General features: G+C 43.8%; 1 protein-coding gene across 1 annotated transcript; it reads left to right on the top strand.

Annotated features, from left to right (window-relative positions):
• The first annotated feature begins 1,213 nt into the window (after positions 1-1,213).
• On the top strand, positions 1,214-22,853 carry LOC112872944. The gene is made up of 13 exons (XM_025935981.1): positions 1,214-1,927; positions 2,352-3,039; positions 15,281-15,359; positions 15,505-16,065; positions 16,192-16,219; positions 16,433-16,521; positions 16,634-16,771; positions 16,847-17,372; positions 17,493-17,772; positions 18,250-18,418; positions 18,708-18,967; positions 19,034-19,209; positions 22,627-22,853. Exons 2-12 carry the CDS (start codon positions 2,978-2,980, stop codon positions 19,164-19,166), a joined length of 2,325 nt encoding a protein of 774 aa, XP_025791766.1. The 5' UTR covers positions 1,214-1,927; positions 2,352-2,977; the 3' UTR covers positions 19,167-19,209; positions 22,627-22,853.
• Positions 22,854-23,628: the final 775 nt, after the last annotated feature.

The following is a 23,628-nucleotide window of genomic DNA, read 5'->3' as shown; positions in this document are numbered from 1 at the left end:
CTAGACCATGCTTTACTCACTAGCAAGTTTTCTAATAAAGAAATTAAAACTAGTGAGAGCTCATCACATGGGTCAAAGGATCAATTGCAAAATATTGCTAACCCTTGTGATGTAGGCAAGAAACATGTATCCACCTCATGTGATGATTTATTGTCTATGCCATGTACTTCACATCTAGATGCTTGTTCTTCTTCTACTGTGCAATATGAGACTAACCTTGTAGAAGAAAATAAAGAGCTCCAAAGTCAAGTGAAGTATTTGAGCAACAAGATAGAGAGATGGACAAAATCAAAAGTCACCCTTGAAAGCATAATAAAAAATCAAAGAAACTTCGATGACATGAGCGGCATTGGTTCCAACAAGAGCAAAGCCAAAGGCAAGAGATGGGGCAAGAATAAATATGATAGGAAAATAAAGAAGCAAGAAGAAATGAAGCTATCTCATTTCATGTGCTTTCAATGCCATGAGATGGGACACTTTGCAAATGGTTGCCCCAACAAAGAAAACCTCAAGTTGAAGAAGGAAGAAGAAAAGATTAAACATGTCAAATGCTTAAATTGCCGCACTTGGGGTCACCTCACCTCAATGTATCCAACCAAGCGATTGGTGAAGCAACAAGAAGCTCAACCAAAGCCACAAGTTGAGCAAGAGAAGGCACCCCAACCTCAAGTCAAGATCAACCATGATGATCAAGTTGATGACTTGAAGATGATGAAAAAGAGAACAAGAAGGGGTGGCAAGGCAAGAGCAAGACATCCAACTCATATTCAAGATGCCAAGATGTTGAGCAAGTATAAGATTCAAGATAAGAATCCACATGCTCACATCAAGTGCCATAGTTGTGCAATATTGGGTCACCTAGTTTCGGGTTGCCCAAACAAGTTTGAGAAGAAGGCTGAAGCAAATAATAAGAAGCAAGGCAATGAGAAGCATCAAATGAGTAAGGAAGGAAAGGCTCAACAAAAGAGAAGATGCTACTTATGTCGGGAAAAGGGACACATGGCTTGTTCATGTCCCTTAGGTAATAATTCTAAGCCTATTTCAATTGATGCACATATTATGCTTAGAAAGGATGGTAATGGTACCTCATTTGTTGCTATTACAAAATATCCCGCTATTCATACTAAGGCTTTGCCAAAGTATGTTGCTCCTAACTTGAGAGGACCCAACCTAGTTTGGGTACCATCAAAACGTGGATAAATGTGTGTAGGTACCAATGACATTGGAGGCTTGACTTAATTGGTTTTATCTTGTTCATTATGTGATTGGTTCAGTAATTGAAGCCTAGTGCTATTCTCATCCCAATGTCCAGTCAAAACAATGAAGTCCAAGTACTACAACATACAAATGTCTTATTCTAGTTGTGATGATTTATTGGAAATATTTGATGGCTTGCAAATTTATTTGAGTTGAATCTTGTTTTGGATGAAAAATTATTTTGCATATTGGAAAATGAGTTAAATGACATTGACTTCTCAAAAATGATTTAAAAACTAGTACATATGACATTTGGTTCTTATGTATACTCTTTGTTCCATTTTTCTGAATTTTTGAAGCAATTTTGAGCCATTTATGAGTTTTTATGATTTTACTCATTTTATTTTTGAATTCTTGTTGTAACTTGTTCATATGAGTCTTTGGAAGGTTTTCATGTAAGATTTGAGATTTTTAGATTTTTATATGAGCAATGATACCAATTCAAAATTGAAATTATGAAAGTTGGCAAAACTCTGGGCTGTCAGAATTTTGGTTGAGCGGACAGTCCGCCATTGTCCGCGGACGGTCCGCCAGACGCACCGGCAAGCTTCGGTTATACCGATGGTGTGTCCACTAAGCAAGTGCGGATGGTCCGCCAAGGAACGCGGACAGTCCGCTCATGCGGTTTTCGGGTGGATCCAAGCAGCTAAACTTATCATGAGCTACAAAGGTATATCCCTAGTTGATCACATTCATTTGGGTGCATATGAGATGCTTGAATTGGATATATATATGCTCTTATTGCTTGCTATAAGATGTTTGAATGGATTAAATGCTTGTAATCAAAATTGAGTTAATTTGAATGGATATGATCATGAGATGACATTTAGTATGTGATATAATTGGATATATGTTTTGTGAGAGTATTCAAATAAGTTGACATCAAGTTTGATTCAATTTGATGAAGTATAGCTCAATTGCTCAAAATCTGTCCTTTATTGAAAATCTGAGTAAGCTGAGAAGATAGCCATAGTTGGATGATCAAATCTATTTGGATTGTCTTGAAATTTGGTATCCATGCCCTACACTTATGGTACTAGTTGCTGTACAAATTTCATGAGAATATGATGAGAAATACTTTGGTTTTGGAGCAGATCTTGTCAATGCATGTGCAGCAGTTTTCAGCATGCACCCATGAGTGAAGATGTGAAACCTGGTAGCAATCTAGAAATGCATTGAAGCTCAAATTTTTATGGCTACTAGATGACTTAGTGCCACACATCTCCACAAATTTTCGTGGCAATTCAACATGTACTTTGAGAGATTTGATGTATTCTTTGAGAAGTACAAAATCTGCCAGAAAAGTGACAAATATTGGATTGATCTTGAGTCACTTAAATTGAAATGTCCTCAAGTTGGAATCATCGTTATAAGTGGTTGAGGAACCTAGGTTTGGTTTTGAGAGGAGCTAGAAGCATGACAAGAAGCATGACAAGTATTAGGTACAAGGCCATTTGATTGTAGTGTGTGCTTATCATATTTTTGGTACTTAAATTGGAAGATTAAGAAAAACAAGCAACACCGAACATAGAGAGATTCATGATAATTCAAGTGATATTCAAATGGTATTCTCTCATGCAAGCAAGGATCAAAGAGATGAAGCAAGCCAACCACAACAAGATAGTGGATTTCATGATAAGTGGTATTCATTTCATATGGGTGAAGAATGGTTTTCATATTGGTATTCATTGTCTTCACCAAGCTATTATAATTGAACTTCATGATGCTATTTGGAGAGCTAAATTGGAAGCTAATGACTATCCTCTACTCCAACATAGCAAGGTGAAATTGATTGACATATGCATTCATACTATGCTAAGGACATGATTAGTGTATATAGTCATATATAGTGATCATTCATGAAAAATAAAATAATTTTAAATGTTTTATGATGCCACTATTGCTTCTATGCTTGATATGATCTAGTGGTAACATATGACATGTTTATGAGCTAGTAAACCTAAGTAGTTGATCTAGAAAATGAGCTTTCAAGTATTTAACTCAACATTGTCAAGATAACCCTTAGAATGAGGTGTGAAGAAGCTTGTCATTGGTCCAAACCGAGTTGAATTATTTGGGCAAGTAGTCTAGATCAAGTCAAAGAGAAAGAAGCTCATGGAAACAATTTAGTTCAAGAATTGATTATCAATGTCCAATTCAACAAAGTGGTCCATCATGATTTTACAAGTGATACTAGATTCAACAAAAGGTATATCACTATATCTCTACAAGTGATATACATGGTCATACAAATGGTATTCATTCAAGTAGATCTAGTGCAACAATGGTGGTTTCACAAGTGATCCTCTACTTTAAGTGATCAATTCAAATCAAGAAAACAACCCTCATCAAGAAAAGCTCAACATTCAAGTAGATTGACAAACACTTTGACATAGGGGGAGGAGCCCCACTACAAGGTATCAAGGTCAAGAATCCTACTAGTATCCTACATGTGGCATGTCAATGTGGTCTTCATGCTTTCACATGTTGTTGTTACAAGTGGTGTCAATTTTAATCAAATTTAAAGTGTCCATCAAAAATGAAGATTCAAGACTCAGCCATCTACCCAAGTCCAACTCTTTGTATCAAACCACAAGCGCTTCATATGATTGCCTACAAGGGGTATTCAAGTGGTAACCCTACAAGTACAAGAGATACAACTTCAAGTGGTAGCCATTGATCTTCACATGGCAAATTTCATGTAGTTTCGGCCCTTTTTTATGGTCATTGATGACAAAGGGGGAGAGAAATGAACAAAGATATGAATTATCTTTGGATGACAAAGGGGGAGATGAGATGAGAGTGCGATTATGGACATGGATCAAGAGGAGCAATATTGAGGAGGATCAATATTCTTGGACAAGAGGAGCACACAAGTAGGGGGAGCAAGCTCATGAACTTAGTTGTTTGCATTTGATATGTGCATATTCATGTGCTTGCTTGCATTTGCATAAGTTTTAAAATATATATGCATTGCGTGTGTGTGATATATGCTAGTCATAGAACTTGATTGATGATTTGATAACTAGCATGCATAGATTGTAGCTAGACATTTTTTTTTACAAATGAATCAAGAGCCTTTCTAATATTGTTGATCTCATGAGGTATCTTGAGTTTTTGATGAATGTCTAATTACTCATTGATGCTAAGGAATGAACTTCAAGGATGCAACTCAAATTGGTATCACGCTTCAAAGGTTTATCCTATATACCTTAGCATCACTTAGTAGTGATAACAATCCCACAAATTTTATATTTATGCATGTGTGTGAGTCTAAAAATTAAATCTCTTGAGCACACATGTAGGGGGAGTTATCACTACCAAGTCGGATCTTTATGGTGCTTATCCAATCTTTCACAAGTGGTCTTAATGATGGATAAGAAATATAAAATCCAAACCAAGTTAGCTATTTACACGTGTGTAAAGTGCTAGCTTGGAATATGCTTAATTTCCATATCTTTGTAGAGTCATCATCAATTACCAAAAAGGGGGAGATTGAAAGACCCTTGTTTGGTTTTGGTAATTGAGTGACAACTTAGGTGGACTAATAAGTGTTTATGTTGAGATACATAGGAGATTAGTCCACACAAAGACACTAGTATGAGCAACATGTGCCATAGAGGAGAAATGGCTAAGGGTTGATGCTATGCTCATATAGTGTGATCGAGGAGCTCATTGCATATGAGACATAACATGGAGTTATGTGACCAAAATGGAGAAGATCAAGACAAGGCTTGGCTTGATGGACCGGTTGCAATGGAGAAGGGCAAGTCAATGCTTTGGATTGAGGGACCGCGAGGCGGTGAAGCTTGGGCAAGATTTAGCGCCGATGGACCGAGGCAACGGTGAAGAGCGAGCAAGGTCAAGATCGATGGACCAAAGAGGTCATGTGATGATATGGAGTGGATCATATCATTCAAGGAAGATCAAGTCAAGTGTTGACTTATGAAGATGATCAAAAGGCTTGATGGAATTTGGTGCTTGTTTGGCATCAACATTTGGGAAAATAAAATGAAATGCGCAAGGCAAAGGTATGACTTGTAGGGCATTTCATTTCACCGGTCAAAGATTGTGTAGAGAAGTGCATGACCGGATTTAGGATAGATGGCCGTACTATCAAGAGGGGCAAACTTGTTTGCATATCGGTCATTTAGTGCCACTTGAGCGATCTAACATTGTGATGTTGCTAGGATCAAGTGGGTGAGATCAAGTGAAAATCCTTTGAAAATGATTGTGAAATGCTAACACACATGCACATGGTGTTGTTCACGTGGTGGTGTTGGCACATTTGCAAAGGAGAAAGAGTTGGAGTTGATGTTGATCAACTTTGGGAAGCAAGGAAGGTTTTTCGGTTTTCTCCCGAAATTAGGTTGTCTCTTAGAGTGGAATACTGCTTTGATCCATTTTGTTTTGGACCAAGTATTCAGTTGAGTTGTGTAGCCCTCTGAATTAGCTTTCCATAGAGTCCAAGATCACCTAATTTGGACATCGGAGCTAAGAGTTATGGCTGTTTTACCGAGGTACATTTCTGCTGGAAATAGACCTGCGGACGGTCCGCCCATGGGGGGCGGACGGTCCGCCGTTATCCCGGATGAGCTCTAACAGAGCTGTTTTTGGCTCTGTTGGTGGTCCAAAATGAACTGCGGACCGTCCGGTCCTTGGGGGCGGACGGTCCGCCTCCTACTAAAAATTTTGGGACAGAAACACTATGGTTTCTGTGTCTGCTCACTTTTTGAACTGCGGACAGTCCACCCATGGGGAGCGGATAGTCTGCCGGTCACTTCCAGATTTAGTCAGAGACGTTTGCAAATCGGTTGGTTTGAAGTTTTGAACCGCGGACAGTCCGCCCCAGGGGCGCGGACAGTCCGCCCGGGGCTCTAACGGTCGACTCTGACACATAATAATTGCAGTTCTAGCCGTTGGTTTTGAATGGCGGACGGTCCGGTTTCTGTGAGGCGGACAGTCCGTGAAATCTCTGTTTTCACGGGATTTGAGTGTAACGGCTAGTTTGGGGCCTCCCTCTATAAATAGAGGGTGTGGCCGGCCATTTGAGGGTGCTGAGCACCTTGGGGACTTGGTGTCCATGTGTGAGAGTGCTTGAGAGCCCTCTACTCACTCTAACTTGATAGTGATCATCCGATTGAGTGAGAGAGCGATTCTAGTGCGATTGCTTTGAGAGATTGCATCAAGTGGCACTAGATGATCGTGTTGCAAGCCGGTGTGCTTGTTACTCTTGGAGGTTGCCACCTCCTAGATGGCTTGGTGGGAAGAGGCTCCATTGAAGCCCGCAAGAAGATTGTGTGGTGCTCCGGAGAAGAGATTGTGAGGGGTATTGTGCTCTCCCCGCGGGAGCCGCGAAGAGCAACTCTAGTTGAGCGAGACGTGAAGAGCAACAAGTGGTTCGTTCGGATCATGTGCTAGAGCTCGGTGTGAGCACTCCACATGGGAGAGTGTGACTTGAGAGTCACCACTAGCAAGAGGATCGGCGGCAACCTTGGAGCTTGTCTCAACGGGGATTAGCTTGGTGGCAACCAAGTGAACCTCGAGATAAAAATCACCGTGTCAATCTTGTCTACTCTTCTCAGTGGTTTGCATTCTCCAAATCACAAGCCTTGTATTTACATTCATATATATCTTGTGCTTGTGTAGTTGCTCTCTAGTGTTTAGTTAGTTTGTGTAGCTTGCTAATCATCTTCTTGCTTGTGTAGCTAGAAGTAGAGATCATAGTGTAACTAGTTAGCTTGTGTAGTTTAATTAGTTGCTCTTGCTTAGATTGTGTAGCTAAGCAAGTTGAGCTCTTGAGTTTGTATTGTGTATTCTTGTCCTTGAGAATCTAGTGAGCTTAGGTTTGGCTTTGTGCTATTGCCCATTAGAATTGTGTAGGAGCTCCCCTTGTTTGTGAAGTACTAGTGCTTAGACTTGTGTGGCTTGGCATTAGAATTGTTAGGAGAGCTTTTTCTAGCTTGGCACTCCATTTGCTTTGTGTACGTGCCTTAGAGTCATAGTTAGAGGGGTGAAGTCTTGGCTAAGCGAATAGTTTCAATTCCGCATAAGTTTCGGTTAGCCGGCGCAATTAATTTTTGAAAGGACTATTTACCCCCCCTCCTCTAGTCCGCCATCTCGATCCTACAAGTTGTGCTAGAAGTATCCATCTCCAAGCATCAATAAAAGATGTCGTCCCCAGTTGATCAAGGATGAAAATGATGTAGATGCTCAATATTCCAAGAATTTGGTACCTGCTGGCCATCAGGGTACAGTAAGCGATAAGATTCAGGGCCTGTAACTTTGGTCCTTCCCATCATGAAATAAGCTTGTGTAGTTCGGTATCATCCTGGATTCATCGAAGAACCATATCTCCAACATTAAAAGAGCGTTATTAAACGTTCCTGTCGTGGTAACGACGAACTCCTTGTAAGTAGCAAACCGACTGGAACAATATGTTGCATCAGATTTACTCTTCTAAGTCAAGTTCGAGATGTCTTGCAGTGTCAACCTCGCCTTCTTCAAACATCTCCAGTCGTGAAGACTTCCACATCACGTCAGCCGGTAATTTGCTTATCGGCAGTGTCTCGACTCTTGACTATCAAAGTGTTATAAATATAAGGCAACAGCTTCAGACCCATATACGAGAAAGAAAGGTGACTATCCTGTGGCTTTGCTTGGTTGTGTGCGAAGCCTCTAGACCTGATGAGATCTCATCGATCCACTTGCCGCCCTTTTTTCTGTTCTCATCATAGAGTCTTTTCTTCAATCCATTAAGAATCAAGCTATTGGCGCGCTCAACCTGGCCATTGGCCCGTGGGTGAGCCACTGAAACATATTTGACTTCAATGGAACTGCGTTCATAGAAATCCCAGAACTGATGCGAGTGGAAATTGGATCCCAAATCTGTAATGATGGTGTTGGGGAAGCCAAAATGATGTAAGATGTTGTAAATGAAAGTAACCACTCGATCCGCTAAGAGCGTTGCGATTAGCTTGTACTCGATCCACTTGGTAAACTTGTCGATGGCCACCAACACATGTGTGAAACCTCCCGGTGCAGTTTTTAAGGGCCCTATCATGTCCAGGCCCCAGCATGCAAACGGCCATGAAGGTGGTACGGTGATGAGGTTATGAGCCAGGACATGAGGCTGTTTGCCAAAGAATTGGCAGTTGGTACACCGGCGAACGAGTGCTTCGGCATCTACAAAAGCAGTCGGCCAGTAGAAACCAGATCGAAACACCTTGCTGACTAGTGTGCGAGAAGCCGCGTGGTTCTCGCACACGTCTTCGTGAATCTCTTGGAGTATCTCTTTCCCTCCTCCATGCTGACACACTTCATGAGTATGCTTGATGCTGATCCACGATTGTATAGATTACCCCCCACTAGAACATACCCTTTTCTGCGCCGTAGGATGCGAGTAGCTTCAGCACTTTTTGGGTCGATGCTGGGGGGTAGTTTGTGCTCCTGGATGTAGTCGATGAAGGCCACCCTCCAGTCGACCTCGATCATTAAGACCTCTCGGTCAGGTTCCATGGGACCCTGAGGGATGGAACTTGAGTTTGTTACCCTGATGGAAGGGTGATGCAACTCATGAACGAAAACTCTCGGTAGGACATTAGCTCGATTAGAACCCAATTTGGAGAGCACATCCGCGCCTACATTGTTGTTGCGAATCACATGGTGAATTTCTAACCCCGAGAACTTGTTCTCGAGCTTGCGTATTTCCGTAACGTAAGCGTCCATGGTATCCTTGTTGATGTCTCACTCCTTGTTGACTTGTTGAACCACCAGTAAGGAGTCACCATAGACGAGTAGTCGCTTGATGCCCAGGAAGACCGCCAGGCGTAGCCCGTGCAATAATGCCTCGTACTCGGCTTCATTGTTAGAAACCTCGAATAGTATTTGAAACACGTACTTGAGATGTTCTTCTCTCGGGCTAATGAAAAGTACTCCCACACCACCACCACCGAGCTTGAGTGAGCCGTCAAAGTACATGACCCAATATTTGGTTGGTTGGTTGGGGCTTCCACTTGGTATTCTCGCCGGTCTGCCATGAAATCGACTAGTGCCTGCGACTTGATGGCTGTGCGGGGCTTGAAGTTGAGTGTGAGGGCTCCTAGCTTCACTGCCAACTTGGAGATGCGCCTGGTAGCGTCCCGATTATGGAGGATATCCGGCAATAGGAAGTTAGAGACCACCAGGATATTGTATGCGTCGAAATAGTAGCGAAGCTCCTCGAAGTGATGAGTATACCGTAAAGTATTTTCTGAATCATTGGGTAACAAACCTTAGATTCAAAGAGGACTTCGCTGATGAAGTAGACTGGTCGCTGCACCCTGAAGGCCTGGCCTTCCTCCTGGCGTTCCACCACGATTGCCGTGCTAACAACATGAGTAGTCGCGGCGATGTAGAGTAGTAGATTCTCACCTGGTTAGGGAGCCGTCAGGATGGGTGGCGACTGCAGATGGTGCTTGAGGTCTTGCAGCGTCTGGTTTGTTTCCTCGGTCCACTTGAACTTGTCGTGGAGCTTGAGCAATTTGAAGAAGGGTAGTCCCCTTTCTCCAAGTCGGGAGATGAATCGATTCAAAGCTGCCATGCAGCCTGTGAGCTTCTGGACATCCTTGATCATCCTTGGAGTGTCCATAGCTGTGATGGCGTTGATCTTCTCCGGTTTGCTTCAATTCCTCGGTGACTAACAATGAACCCAAGTAGTTTTCCTTGTGGCACGCCAAAGACGCACTTCGTCGGGTTAAGCTTCCATCAAAATCGTTGCAAGGTGCTCAATGTCTCCTCGAGATCAGTGATGAACTCATTGTGGGATCTGGTCTTGATGATCACGTCATCCACGTAAGCTTCAACGTTGCGGTGTAGCTGGTCCGCAAGGCATAGTTGGATGGCCCGTTGGTAGGTGGCTCCTGCGTTCTTCAACCCAAATGACATTGTAGTGTAGGCATATGCTCCAAAGGGGGTGATGAACTCCATTTTGATCTGATCTTCTTCCTTGAGAGCTATCTGGTGGTAGCCCGAGTAGCAGTCGAGGAAGGAGAGCAAGACACAGCCAGCCGTAGAGTCGATGACTTGGTCGATGCGTGGGAGCATGAAGGGGTCCTTTGGGCAGTGTTTATTGAGATCAGTCTAATCCACATACATCCTCCATTCATTATTATTATTTTTCAAGACTAGTACAGGGTTAGCTAACCACTCGGGATGGTACACTTCTTTAATAAAACCAGCCGCGAATAGTTTTGCTAGCTCTTTCTTGATGGCCTCCCTCTTGCGGGGGTGAAGCATCGTAATCTTTGCTTCTTTGGAGTGGCTTTAGGATCGACTTTTAGGCAGTGCTCGATCAACTCCTTGGGCACCCTTAGCATATCCACTGGTTTCCACGCGAATATGTCACGGTTGGCCCTAAGGAAGCTAACGAGCGCGCCTTCCTATTTGTCGCCTAAGATGCCCCCGATCAAAGCAATCTTGCGGGTCGCCTTCTTGTAGCTGGATGGTCTTGATGCCGACGTTGCTGGGGTTGGGTTTAACCCTCGAGTGGGTAGGCCGCTGGTTGGGGATCTCGATCTCTGAATTGGTCAGCTTCAGCATGGCTGCGAGTACTTCTGTAGAGAGTTCTGGCACGTGTGATGTCATGGCGTACTCGATCGCCTCCTGGTCGCAGTCGAACAACTTCTTCAAGTTGCCACGGAGTGTGAGTACGCCTGTCTTGCCTGGCATTTTAAGTAGCAGGTAGACATAGTGGGGCACGGCCATGAATTTGGCTAGTGCCAGTCTGCCAAGGATGGCATGGTATGACGAGTCGAAATCCGGCACCTCGAACTTGATGTACTCGATGCAGTAGTTGTCATTCATCCCAAAGTTGACTGGCAGGACCACTGACCCGAGTGGTGTAGCCGCATTACCCGCAACGATGCCGTAGAAGGGAGCTTTGCTAGGAGTGAGCATCTTGGAGATGTCCAGTCTCATCTTCTTCAGAGTACTCGCGAAAAGCAGGTTGAGACCGCTCCCACCATCGATGAGTACTCGGGTTAGCTGTGAGCCAGCCATGATAGGGTCTAGGACGAGCAGGAATTTTCCCGGCTCGAAGAAGCTGGTCCATTAATTGTCCTTGGAAAAGAAGATCGAGACCTCGCTGTATCTCAGAGGCCTTGTCATGGCCGGCTCCACAGAGAGTATTTCGTGCAGGGTTAACTTCTGCACGTGCTTGGAGGGGAATCCACCAAAGATGACGTTGATGACGTTCTTCGTATCCTAGAAGTGTTGAGCCCCTAACTTGTCACCTCCTTCATCATCCTCCTGGTCCCTTTGCTTTCCTCCGTGAGGGAGGAGTGGTGCATTGAGTGACTTGCGGATGGTGACGCAATCGAAGAGCGTGTGTCTCAACTTCGGGTGTATCGGGCACTTGTCACCTCCTTCATCATCCTCCTGATCCTTTTGCTTTCCTCCGTGAGGGAGCAGTGGTGCATTGAGTGACTTGCTCGTATTGTGTTTGGTTGTTCCCCGACTTCTTGCCACGCGGATTGCGCTCAACAGCCGTGACTTCTAGGTCTGGCTTGTGCTTTTGGGTGTTCTATGAGTGGTTCCGCTGTCTTTTGTTGAAGTGGCCGTTGCCATTGCCTGGCTTGTCGTGGTTGCGCTTGGGAAGCGGTCGTTCTCCTCGTCCTCCTGGGTCAGCCCACCGTGTCATCATGTCATGCAGCTCCACGGCGGTAGTCGGGCGGTTGCGCCCGAAGTCGTGGTACGTGTGCTTCAAGAAGAGCTCATTCTGGAAGCAGTGGATGACGTCCTCATCGGTGATGTTGGTGATGGTGGCGCGCGTCTTGAAGAAACGCCATGTGTAGGACCTTAGGGTCTCGTTCATCTCTTGCTTCACCTGGGATAGATCGTGGCGAGTGCCCACCTTAATCATGGATCCCTGGAAGTTGTTGATGAAGGCCCACTTGAGGTCCTCCCACGAGTTGATGGAGTTTGGCTTGAGGCTTTCAAGCCACATGAGGGGTGCGAACTCAAGAGCCACCGGGAAGTAGAGAGCTTTGGTGGAGTTGGATCCCCCTGAAACTTCAATAGCGACGGAGAAGCATCAAATCCACTGGCGCGGGTTTTGCTTACTGTCGTACTTGGGGATTCCGACTAGTTTGAAGTCCTTTGGTTAGGACTTGTCGGTGATGCTAGTGGTGAAGGCGGGGAAGCGGTCGCTGTCGTCATCATCGTGGCGCCTGCCGGTACGGTCCCTTCTCCTCGCTTCAATAACAAGCCGCACATCATGGCCTTCATTGATCTTCTGCCTGAGGTCGATCGTGGGAGCGTCATGAAGGTTGGCCTCGAGTGGATCTTGGCCTTGATGCCTTGCCCCACACTGGTTGCGAGTTGGCTGTTGTACTTCTTGTTCATTGTTGCCATGCGCGGACGGGTGGCCCTCGTTGCGCTGGCGGTTGTCGTTCCTTCGACCCCCGGGGCCTCCTCCAGGGGTGCAACTGACTAGCGCGGTATCACCATGGCGCTCAGACCTCGAGGGCTGATTCCGAGTGGAAGACACTGGATGTTGCCCATCGAGTTGCACGAGCGCACGCTGGGTGAGATACTGTAGCCTTTGTATCTGAAGATTGGGTGGGAGTTATTGAGCTAAGAGTGTTGCTTTTGCGATGGCGCCAATCAGCGTACGGTACTCGTGATAAGCAACTGCTGCAAAAGCGTTGTTGAGATCCCTTGGTTCACGGGCACGATTCTGCGCGTTGAGCCTGCGTTGAGCACGCTTGGCATTCTTTACCCGCCGGATTCTTTGGTGCTCCTCGTCTTCATCTTGGGGAGCATCAGCTGTGGGCTCGTCGGCTGAGACGTCTGCGAGTTGTTCGTTGTCGTACTAGGGGTCCAGCTCGTCATCCTCCGCGTTGTGAAGGGAGGCCATGCAGACTTGACGATCCGGCGAGTGGTTAGCCATAAGGCTGTACTCGAGTACCTCTGTGCTATTTTCTCCTTCGTCCGCAATGGGAGAGAGGGGTCTAGCCTCCTAGAAGGGTAGTTCCTGCGTGAAGGCCACAAGACGGGACTCGTAATTGAGTAGTTCGGAGGGTTCAAAGCCCTTCCAGTAGATGAAACTTCCTTGCGGTGTTGATGTGATGGTTAAACCCAGAAGGCTGCCCGAAAAAGAATCGGTGTGGCTGTCGGGTTGCGAGTGGTTTTAAGGGCGGGGGCCGCCCGACGAGCGGTGGCTCCCTCGTCTTCGAGTCCTTCTCGGGACCGGTTTGAAGGTGTAGTACTACGCGGGGAGTACTCTTCGTTGGAGTCCAAGTGGATGTCAAAAATGGGGGGCCACCAGCAAGCGGTGGTGCCCACATCCTTGATCTTGAGCAGTAGATCCAAATCCTCCTCCAAGTTGGAGAAGGATTTAGATCGTGTGGTCTTTTCAAATCGGTTTGAATCCGACCCGACTAGATTTGGTGCGTCACGAGTGGAAGTTGCGTTGAAAACGGATATCTTTTCGATCTGCTGGGCCAGATCGGGAAATGACAGATCATCGAGGTTGTCGATGAACTCATCGAGATCGCTGCTTAGAGTTGATGAAGAGGCCTCTGACTCCTTGGAGTTGGCTAGGTGGCTGTTGAAGCCATCCAAAACGTTGGCGACGCAGATCTTGGAGCCAAAGATGAAGGTTGTGTCCTCGTCGAGCATAGCGCTTGTGAAGTTGAAAGATGCCATCGAATTCTCTGGTGGATGCTCGATGAACACCCCTACGTAGCGCGCCAGCTGTCAGTATTTTACCGCCACGCTCACCGAGGGATACCCCCGAGGTGGTGAATTTGTAGGTAGGGTGTTGCCGAGATCAGGAACTCGAAGGTGCAAAGGAACACAAGATTTAGACAGGTTCGGGCCGCTAAGAGTGTAACACCCTACGTCCTGTGTGGTTTGTATTGACTTTGATGATGATTGTCCTCAAGGGGTTCTCTGCCCGCCCTTATATAGTCTACGGGGACAGATTTACATGGAAATCCTAGCCGGGTACAAGCCCAGGAGTCCTGCCCGAGTACTTCTCGGATAGTTTCTTACCGTGTCCGACTAGTTTCACTACTGTGCGAGTAATCCTACTACATTATAAGTAGTTACAACAGATGTAGTGCGTGGACCATATCCCATCCCATATCCTAAAAGAAGTGTGCCACATGGACAGTCCCATGTACCCAGATAGGGGGTTTCTCATCCCGTGAATTTTTGCTACAGGGCTCACACCCAGTGGGGGGGAAATCTTATCAGGTGAGTGAATGCCCCCTACCCCTACCCCTGCACCAACCAAATTCAAGCATGTGCTCCGTGATTTTAGGCTTATGGTAGCTCGGACAATCATATCATATATCTGGTTGGATCGAATAGGCTGTTGGTTACATGTGCAGGCGCTCTGGAATTTTTTACGTTGAATTTGTGATTGTAGGCTCGCTGCGGTTTTGTGATTTTTTTTAGGGGTGAATGTGTATCAGTTTAGGGGTGAATTTTTGCTATTGTAGGCTCACTGTGTGCATGTGCACTGAGTTTTTTAGGATGATATTTGTTATTGTAGGCTCACTGTGTATTTTTTAGCCCGCGCATGTGCTTTGTGATCTTAGGCTGAAATTCTGTTCATGTTGTCATGTTTTTTGCAGTTTAATCTAGTCATTCCGAACATGTCTAGTTATTTTGCTTTTTCTATTTTTTCACATAATTAAATCTGAACGTGTCTAGTTATTAGCTTTTTTTCTATTTTCAGACAATTAAATCTGAACATGTCTGGTTATTAGTTTTTATATTCAGATAATTAAATCTGAACATGTCTAGTTATTTTTCCCTGAGCATGTGTATATATACATGCTCACTTGTCTGAACATACTTTGCTCAAGCGCACATATTGTTCTGCTATCGATTATGTTAAGAGAACTAGACTTTTTCGGCATTGAGGGGGTACTTTTTTTTGTCATTTTTCTATGGATTACCTGTCTCCCACACAACACCACCAGCAGCACTACCGCCACCACCAGAACTAACTTCTTCATTTGTTAATGTGCAGTTTTTTTCTGAAACACACACCAATTACAATGCTAAGAGCACAGAAGCAGCACGCAGCCCGTGCGACATCATCTAATGCAGTATGTGTTTCCTCCCCCCCTTTTTTTCATGCAATAGCCCCAAGTTACAGTTAGGCCATAAATCTTTTTCAGCAGAGCAAATTCATGCATCTCATTAGGCAATTTCTGAGCTTCCACTGTATTTTTTTTGTCCAAATGTGTGCAGAACCTTAGAAACAGGGCATCCCCAGCTAGACTTGTCAAGCTATATAAATACATGTCTGAAGATCAGCGCAAGATGATTCATGAAGTCAAATTCGATGGTTGGCTGATGGTGGAGTGCTTTGATGCTGAATCATCAGAACTAGTTTTCCCTAGGAGGGGTAGGATTTCAGTGACATCAAAGTCTATGGCTGACATCCTAAACTTGCCAAACAAGGGCGATGAGGTGAAATACGAGCTTGATGTGGATGCGATCAACTTCATCCACAGCAAGTATGGGATTATTCAAGGGCAAGCACCCAAGATTGAAGAAATGATGGAAAGGGTCAAACAAAACAACCACGCAAATGAGGATTTCTTGAGGTCTTGGCTGAAGATAGCGGTGTCAACTTTTTTGTGTCCGCCCACCAGTTTGGGAATAAGCCCCAGATGTTACCTAGCACTAGTTGACCTTACGTGCGTGAAGAAGCTGAATTGGTGTCAATTTGTAGTTGACCAACTTAAGGATGCAGCTAGAAAAATAGACAAGAAAAATTCTGTGAGGGGCTGCTTCTTACTACTTGTTGTAAGTTCCCGTTCCTTTTTTTCTACTGTAATACCTTCTGCGTCTTTTACCTTTTTTTTGCTTTTTTTCCTGCATTTGCATCTCTTGCATTGTTTTTACCTTTTTTTCTTATATTTTTTTTTGCAGATCCTCTACGCAGATCCTCTAGCTGTTGGTAATGTTCAAATTCCAGCAACCCAGCCCAGGATTGCTGCATGGACAAGGAAACTTTTGGACTAGATTATCAAGCTTGATACAAATTGCAATGTATCTTTTGGTAAACTAAAGGTAATCGACTAATGCACATTCACTGCAGTAAAATTAGGTTATGTAGATGGCCTCACACAACTTTCTGGTGTTTCTCCATTTTTCCAGCTAAAATTACCAGGGAATTCGGTGGCCCAGGTTTTGGTTTCCCAGATGGATGATGTCAACAGATTTGTAGCATCAAAGGTGCCCCCACAGATGGCAATTGAGGTGTGTTTGTTCTTCCTTTAAAATAATTTAGGTTTCCTCCATAGGAAGTTTCATAGGATGTATCCATCAAATCAGTATGCAACAATGAATTTCACTTTTTAATGTCTTGCAGAAGAAGAGGAAAATTGCTTATGCTGTGAGCAAAGTTCTGAGTGGAGTGTCAGACTTGCTCGACACGTTCATACAAGACATGGCCGAGGCTGAAGACTCTCCCAGGCCGGACTTGGGAAGATCAAAGCGGAGGAAAACTGCAAAACAACATGAAAACGATGACGAAGAAGAAGACCACAAAGATTCAGACTACGCTGAAGATGAAGAAGAGTAGATTAGCAGCAGCGAGGATGGTTCAGACCAAGGATTTGAGAATGAAGATGATCATGAAGAAGAAGAAGAAAAAAAAGAACAACAACAAGAAGAAGAACAAGAAGACCTTATCTCCCTTAGTAGACGGTTAAAAAGGATGCAATCAGCCACAAGCCAAGCAGGCAGAGGGGAAACAGCACCTGCCACTGACAGCATTGGAGGTGAACCTACACGTCAAGAATTGGCGAGCACAGGACCTGAAGTTCAACCACCCATCAAGGCGGGCAATCTGATCAGCAGGCGCTCAAGATTAATGCTGCCAGACAAGCCAACTAATGCAGCGGAGCCCGATAAGGATGGTGGTTCAGATCAAGGTTGCACGGGGACAAAAAAACCTGCCAATGAAGCTAGTTCATCGAATGCAGTTCTTGGTATTGCCGAAGGGAGTTCATGGGATTTCCTCGCCCCTGACTGTGATATTATGAAGTTCATTGAAGAGCCCACACCACCTCAGAAAGGATCTAACACAAACGGCCATGAACCACCAGGTAACAAGTTCAATTTTTTTATTTTTCGCTGCCACCACATCTATTTTTTAATGCATTAGCAAGCAAGTTCATTAAATTTCACCATATGTCTAATCATTTTTCAATTCTCTTTTCTCTCAGGAGACCCGGGGTCTGCATGGTCATTGGATGGGCTAGATGATGCTGTATATGAAATTTTGAAAGCACAGGCTATTCAGATCAATGAACAAGCAAAGGCCAGGCATGGGGATGCCACAATATCAATGGCGCCAAGACAGAATCTAACATCAGCAAGTATTCAGGAGCAACAATTAGAGTTGCAGGAACACCTCAATCTATCGGGACAACATCTTATGCACCACCACAGGTGCCAAGGACAGATTCCAGCAACAGCAAACATTCAGGAGCATCAACAAAAGTTGCAGGAACACCGCTAGCTATTGGGACAACCTCCTATTTAGCAGCAACAGCGAAAGTTGCAGATTCCACTGCAGCAAGCTATCAGGAGCAACAGCAAAAGTTGCAGGAACACCGCAAGATGTCGGGACAAGCTCTCATGTAGCAGAACAGGTACCACAAGTTGGAGACTACTCCATCACACCAGAGTATGCACCTCCACCAAGAAGGGAGTTCAAGATGGCTGCTGCACTGCAATCTTCTTATGTTCAAGCTGCACGGAAGATTTCGTTCAATTGCAGCAGAGCTGTGACGAAGGTTTACGACGCAGTATGTATGTGCTCAGGAAGGTCGACGAGGTGTCGAGGTCCAAGAACAGGAAGTATGTATATCATGCCCGCCACTAGTACATATTTTTTTTTTACTGAAAATCAACACCTAGTTTTTCTGTGCGCTCACAAATTCTAAATTGTGTATGTGTTACTGTTTTTTGGTTTTGCAGTGTAGTCATACTCAACTATTTGTTCACCCACGCTACATTGGGACATTTAGTTGATTCAGTAAAACCAAGAGGAAAGCTAATCAACACCGTCGTGGAGATAGGCATTTATGTAATCAATGGCAAGAAGACAAGGGGTGCCACCAGATGGGTCATGCCGCTTCACATTACAGTGAGTTTTCGAGCAACCTTTTTACTTTTCTGTCCAATGACAACATTTTCTATCCTTTTTTTTCTCCGGTATCTTTTCATATGATCAAACCACATTGCAGACATTACTTCAAAGTCAACAAATTAAAGCACGTGCAGTCAAACATGCATTCACAAAAACCGAAACAATATGAACCACCGGCAACTGGTATGTTGCAAAGCCAAACTTTTTTTCTCTCTATCTATTTATCCTTCTAAGTTTTTTTTTCCAAAGCTCTTATCAGTTTTCTTTTGTGAAACAAAATACACAGGTATTGTTCCCTGTATTGCAGAAGCTCGTTCAGAACGACGAACACTCAGGGCATTACTTCCTGATTGTTGTAAATCTGCGGAATAACAGGTTCGAAATCCTTGACTCCATGAGGACATTGGAGAATGAAGCGCTGGCACAGTGCTCCGCCACTATCATCAACACAATCAAAAAGTTGTGGGAAACCCACTACGCTGAGACAAGCAAGCAAATAGAGGACTATGAAATTGTTCAAATTGGAGTTCCAAAACAAGCAAACAAGTAAGCAAAAAACTGTGTGTTTTTCAATGTATGCAAATCAGATGAAACTGCATCTTATTTTCCTAGTTTCCATATGCAGCTGCGACTGTGGGTTCCACATGTTGATGCATGCTCAACATTGAGATGGGCGTTTAGTTTGCAACTTTCAAGATATTTGCAACATGCGGAAGATCCTGACACACACGTGGCTCAATTTTGAAGAAAATGATGTAAACTGGGAGAGTATCTTGAATTTGGCATAGGTATGATTCTTTTTTGTCACGCAATCAAATCAATATAGTTTATTAGGCATCTCAAGTATATTCAACAAGCATTTTTTTTCCATGCCCATACTAGCATATTGTACTAAAGTAACTAAATCAGAGCTCAACCATCACAAGCAAATCAACATAGTACATAAAAGCATCTCAAGTGTATTTATGAAGCATTTTCTCATGAGCACAATAGCATTTTTTTTCTTTTCCATACTCAGCAATGGCACTTTGTATTGGTAAATTTTACTGTCATAAGACAGAATATATATGCTAAGAAAGCAGATAAATATAGCTTCTCTCACACACTGTCACTATCCCCTAAAGCTCCCCAAAGCATGGACACTCCCCAACTTTGAAACTTTCTCCCCCGCCTTTTCTGGACATCTTGCTGCATTATGTTCAGTGAACTTGCAAATGCTGCACTTGTTCTTCCAATTCGCTTCTGCGTTCATCCCTTTTTTTCAGTCTTTTTCCTTCTTATGGCCTTTCACTTTTGACCTCGGGGGGTTGCCCACAGGGTCTGATAATGCACCAGCACCGGGGTTGTTAGTAGGCCCAACACCGCCACCTGCAAAATAAAGTTTTGAATATGTGTCAGAACAATTTTGCATGTGACAAAGTCACTAACCAGCAGATTAATCTAGTGCATAGCACCAGGTTAGACAGATTATTCTTTCCACACATGGTTAGATATTAGGCAAAACATTTGTAGTTGCAATTGCGCCTTCGCTAGATGGAGCAGAATGCATATAAGTAGCAGGAGCTGAAACAACTAGCATATCTGCAGCACTTTCAGGTGTAACACTAGGCATACTGTCCCCTCTAGGAGGCTGAGCGTTTGCACGGACCCTCTGCCTGCTTGGTTTCTTCCTCTTCTTGATTTCATTTAGTCCAGAGCACATCATTTTGATATGACTGTCCATAAGATCATAAGTTTCCCTCGAAACACACCCTTCAGCAGCTAATCCTGCAAATGATGTTGACAGATTTGTGAATCATAGAGTCATCTTGTTGTTTAGGGGCATACCACGGGCAATAAAGTCGGCTTGCACATGTGTATTAGCATTACTATTCTCTTTCTCAGGGACCGATTCTTGTGTGCATGTTTTCAATATGAAACGGTTAGGTATTGTTTTCACACCCAGCCTAGTCATTATCTTCATAATGTGGCAGCATATCACACCATCTCAATCAAATTTGCTGCACTCACAGTAATAACTCCCCTCATCCTCAATCGCAGTCACGAGATATGTCCACTTGCCATAGCCATAAACAAATTTGTTGTTAGGCACGTATTGGAATTCCCCTTCAGGCTTGACATCATACTCAGCGGTCTTCTCAAATTCCTTTGAGAATCTGTAGAATAGGTTTTTAGTGTACATAGTAGATGCGTGTTTCTCAATAGGGTATTTAGACCACCTTCTTCTGTCTCTATCGTCAGTCCTGAAGTCTTGCACATCCTACGCAACCAAACATTTGCCTTGAATCTTCTGGTATTGCTTGACAAAGTGCAGAACAGACATGTTGGAGTTCACATATTTCTTTAGGACAGCATTGAACCCCTCACTCCTCTGTGTGGACTGCAAAAGGGGTAGAAACAGTGCATGTAGTATGCTGGCACAAAGCTGCTCCTAATTGCATACAAGCGCTAAAAATGGACATTGTCATGCAACCCATACTTGTTTATCATAGCAACCCAATTTTCTTCAAATTCTTGCGGTGTCACAGTGTGGTTCATGCATTCTTTGAAGTCCTCTTCCAGCTCTTCACCCCCCTCTAACACAGGCTCAATTGTACCACTGAACTTGTCCATAATGCGCCACCGACAATTCCGGTGGTTAGTATTAGGGAATAGATGAGCAATCGCACACCTCATAGCAGCATCTTGGTCGGTGATAATGCTCACAGGCGCTTTGCCTTTCATTGCCTCTAGAAATGTTTCAAATAACCAAGTGTAGCTAGGCGTTTTTTCATCCCTTAGGAAGGCACACCCTAACATGAATGATTGCCAATGCCTGTTGATCCCAATGAAAGGAGTAAAAGGCATATCATACATATTTGTCATGTAGGTTGCATCAAAAGACACATAATCATGGTATGACTCGATGTAAGCATGCCTAGCTGCACCATCAAACCAAAAGAGGCTCTCAACCCTGTGCTCGGCATCAAGTTTAATCTTATGAAAAATTCAACATCCTCATGTTCCAGTTCCCTAAAGTAGTCCAATGTCTTCTGCATGTCTTTGTATTTTTCTGTTCTTCGAATGTTGGAGCGGAAATTGCCAACATCCATCGCTTCATATGGAACTAGCTGCGCAGACTCATAGAACTCATTCATTAGTTGCATTATTCTCCCAGTACTTAAGTTGCAACCATGCAACAATGCAATAAAATCTTTCCCTTGCCTAGGAATGCCGTTGTGAGACCTCATGAACTTTTCCAGGGAAGGCTTCACTATAAGTTCATGGTTGTGATCCGGAGCAAAGAAAATCACATGCCATCTATCACCAATTAGCTTTACAACCATTCTTGCTTTGCAATTTGTATGATGCATCTTCTCCCTTTTCCTTCTCTTTCCACCATCCAACTTCTTCTTCTTCTTAACATCTTCATTGTCATTTTCTTCGTTGTTATTCTCAAGTTCAGAATCCCCCACCTCATAATTGATATCATCAGATTCAGCAGCTGACTTGCCTTCTTTCATCTTCCTTCCATGGCCTTCTTTGCTATAAACAAACAGAACCTTCCGCTGCTCCCTTGTTAAACCTGAGAGGCGTGAAGTCCCTGTATGAACTGAGAACCCAATCCGTTTTGCATAAGAGTTGTAGAACTCCCTCACCTCTTGTTTAGTGGAAATGTTTGCCCAGTGTATGGCACTGGAGGTGTTGACCAGATCTCTTCCACAATTTGTAAATCTTGGGTGTCATCAGCATTTGCCCGCACACCTTGGGTGGCTTCAGCTAGATTGTTGCCAACAACAGCTAAATAGATGCCGATAGGAACTGCAGCTTGATCTTGATTTGGAACATGCTCAATATCATGTACTGCCCCAGCCACCCCCCCCCCCACCAACTTCTGCCTTAGTGCAATAGGACGGATTTACATACGACTCATCAAGGAAATCATAATCAAATTCTGGTGGGAGCTCATTTAAATCCATTTTCTAATCTTTTTTGCAACTCTTCTCCTGCATAATAATTCAGCAGGTCACAGACCTGATTTAGATAGAAGAACAAAAACACTTTGTACATGCATCAAAAAGCAACTAAATGTGATTCAGCAGGCAATAATGTACAGTTAAACAGGCATATCGGTTATTTTTTGTTTTTTATGTATACTTTTTCCTAGTTTGTTCAGCAGCACAATCAATCTAATCAAGCATTTTTTTCTTTCTGCATGAATGAAGGCTCTACAACAGCGGATTCAAATCTGGTTCAACAAGAGTGGATTTCTACTACAGCATATATTGCACATTTGCATTTGAAGATCTGCTGTCTTTTTTTGCATTATGGGGGTGATGTGATTTCCCCCTATGGATCTTGGTTGTTGTTGGAAACCTAGGGGAATGGAAGTTGCAAACGTTTGCCGCATAGAAGACTTTTTTTATCTGTGTCACACACCTTATCTGTTGTGTTTCCCCATTTTTAGCTTCGGTGGCTCCTATTTGGCTGGTGGCTCCTATTTGGCTTCGTTGATCTGTGTATCGCAGAGGTTGCTCGCGTTGCCGCCCTTTTGTGTTGTTTCTCGGTGCGGCAGGATGAGGTGGTGGAAACTAGGTTGATATTTTGACAAAGCAATTCTAGCGGTGGCGGAGGAGAGGGGAGGCGGGATAGGGGGTTTCATGGGGCCCGCAGGATTGTGTTGCGCGACAAGCGCAAGTCGGCGCCAAAAAAATTGGTGGCCAGGAGGTTGAGACAGGGTTGCCGAAGAAAGCAAATTTAATATACTTTCCAAAAATGGATGGACCGTGCGGGGAGGTTAATTTACGGCCAATTTAACCGGATCCTATTAGGTTAAATGGAGCCAAAGCATTCTTTTTTGATAATTTAAAGCATTCTTTTTTATAAATATTCCATAGAGACAAAGCATTGAAATTGTCAAAGAAAAATGTTTGTGGATCTCACGTTTAAGTAATCGGGTTCTTTAAATTTTAGAGAGGGAAAGCGGGAAGTTTTTATGTTTAAAAAATTGTCTTCCACTAATATGAGAATTTTTGTAATTCCCTTTAATTTAGAAGGGCTTTCCACGACGGTTCCTAAGTGAAATGGAGGTGCCATGACCTTAGTAACATCTATATAGTCTAATGGCAACATGTTAATAAGAATTGAATTCTCTATAGCTTCTAAACACTTTAGCTTATAAAACTCTACAATTTGCTTGTATAAAGTTCACTATTTTTCTATGGGAC

Source organism: Panicum hallii, chromosome 9 (assembly GCF_002211085.1).
Source record: "Panicum hallii strain FIL2 chromosome 9, PHallii_v3.1, whole genome shotgun sequence".
In the NCBI taxonomy this organism is placed as follows: Eukaryota; Viridiplantae; Streptophyta; class Magnoliopsida; order Poales; family Poaceae; genus Panicum; species Panicum hallii.
This window is presented reverse-complemented; position numbering and strand designations above follow the sequence as displayed.

What these genes read in the sequence shown, in the direction of transcription:
- LOC112872944 (XM_025935981.1), top strand. Translation starts at nt 2,978, where the DNA reads ATGATGCTATTTGGAGAGCTAAATTGGAAGCTAATGACTATCCTCTAC. An exon ending in GATCAAAGCGGAGGAAAACT is followed by an intron (nt 16,772 to 16,846) that starts GCAAAACAACAT and finishes GAAGAAGAGTAG; the next exon opens with ATTAGCAGCAGCGAGGATGG. An exon ending in CAGGAGCATCAACAAAAGTT is followed by an intron (nt 17,773 to 18,249) that starts GCAGGAACACCG and finishes TTGGTTTTGCAG; the next exon opens with TGTAGTCATACTCAACTATT.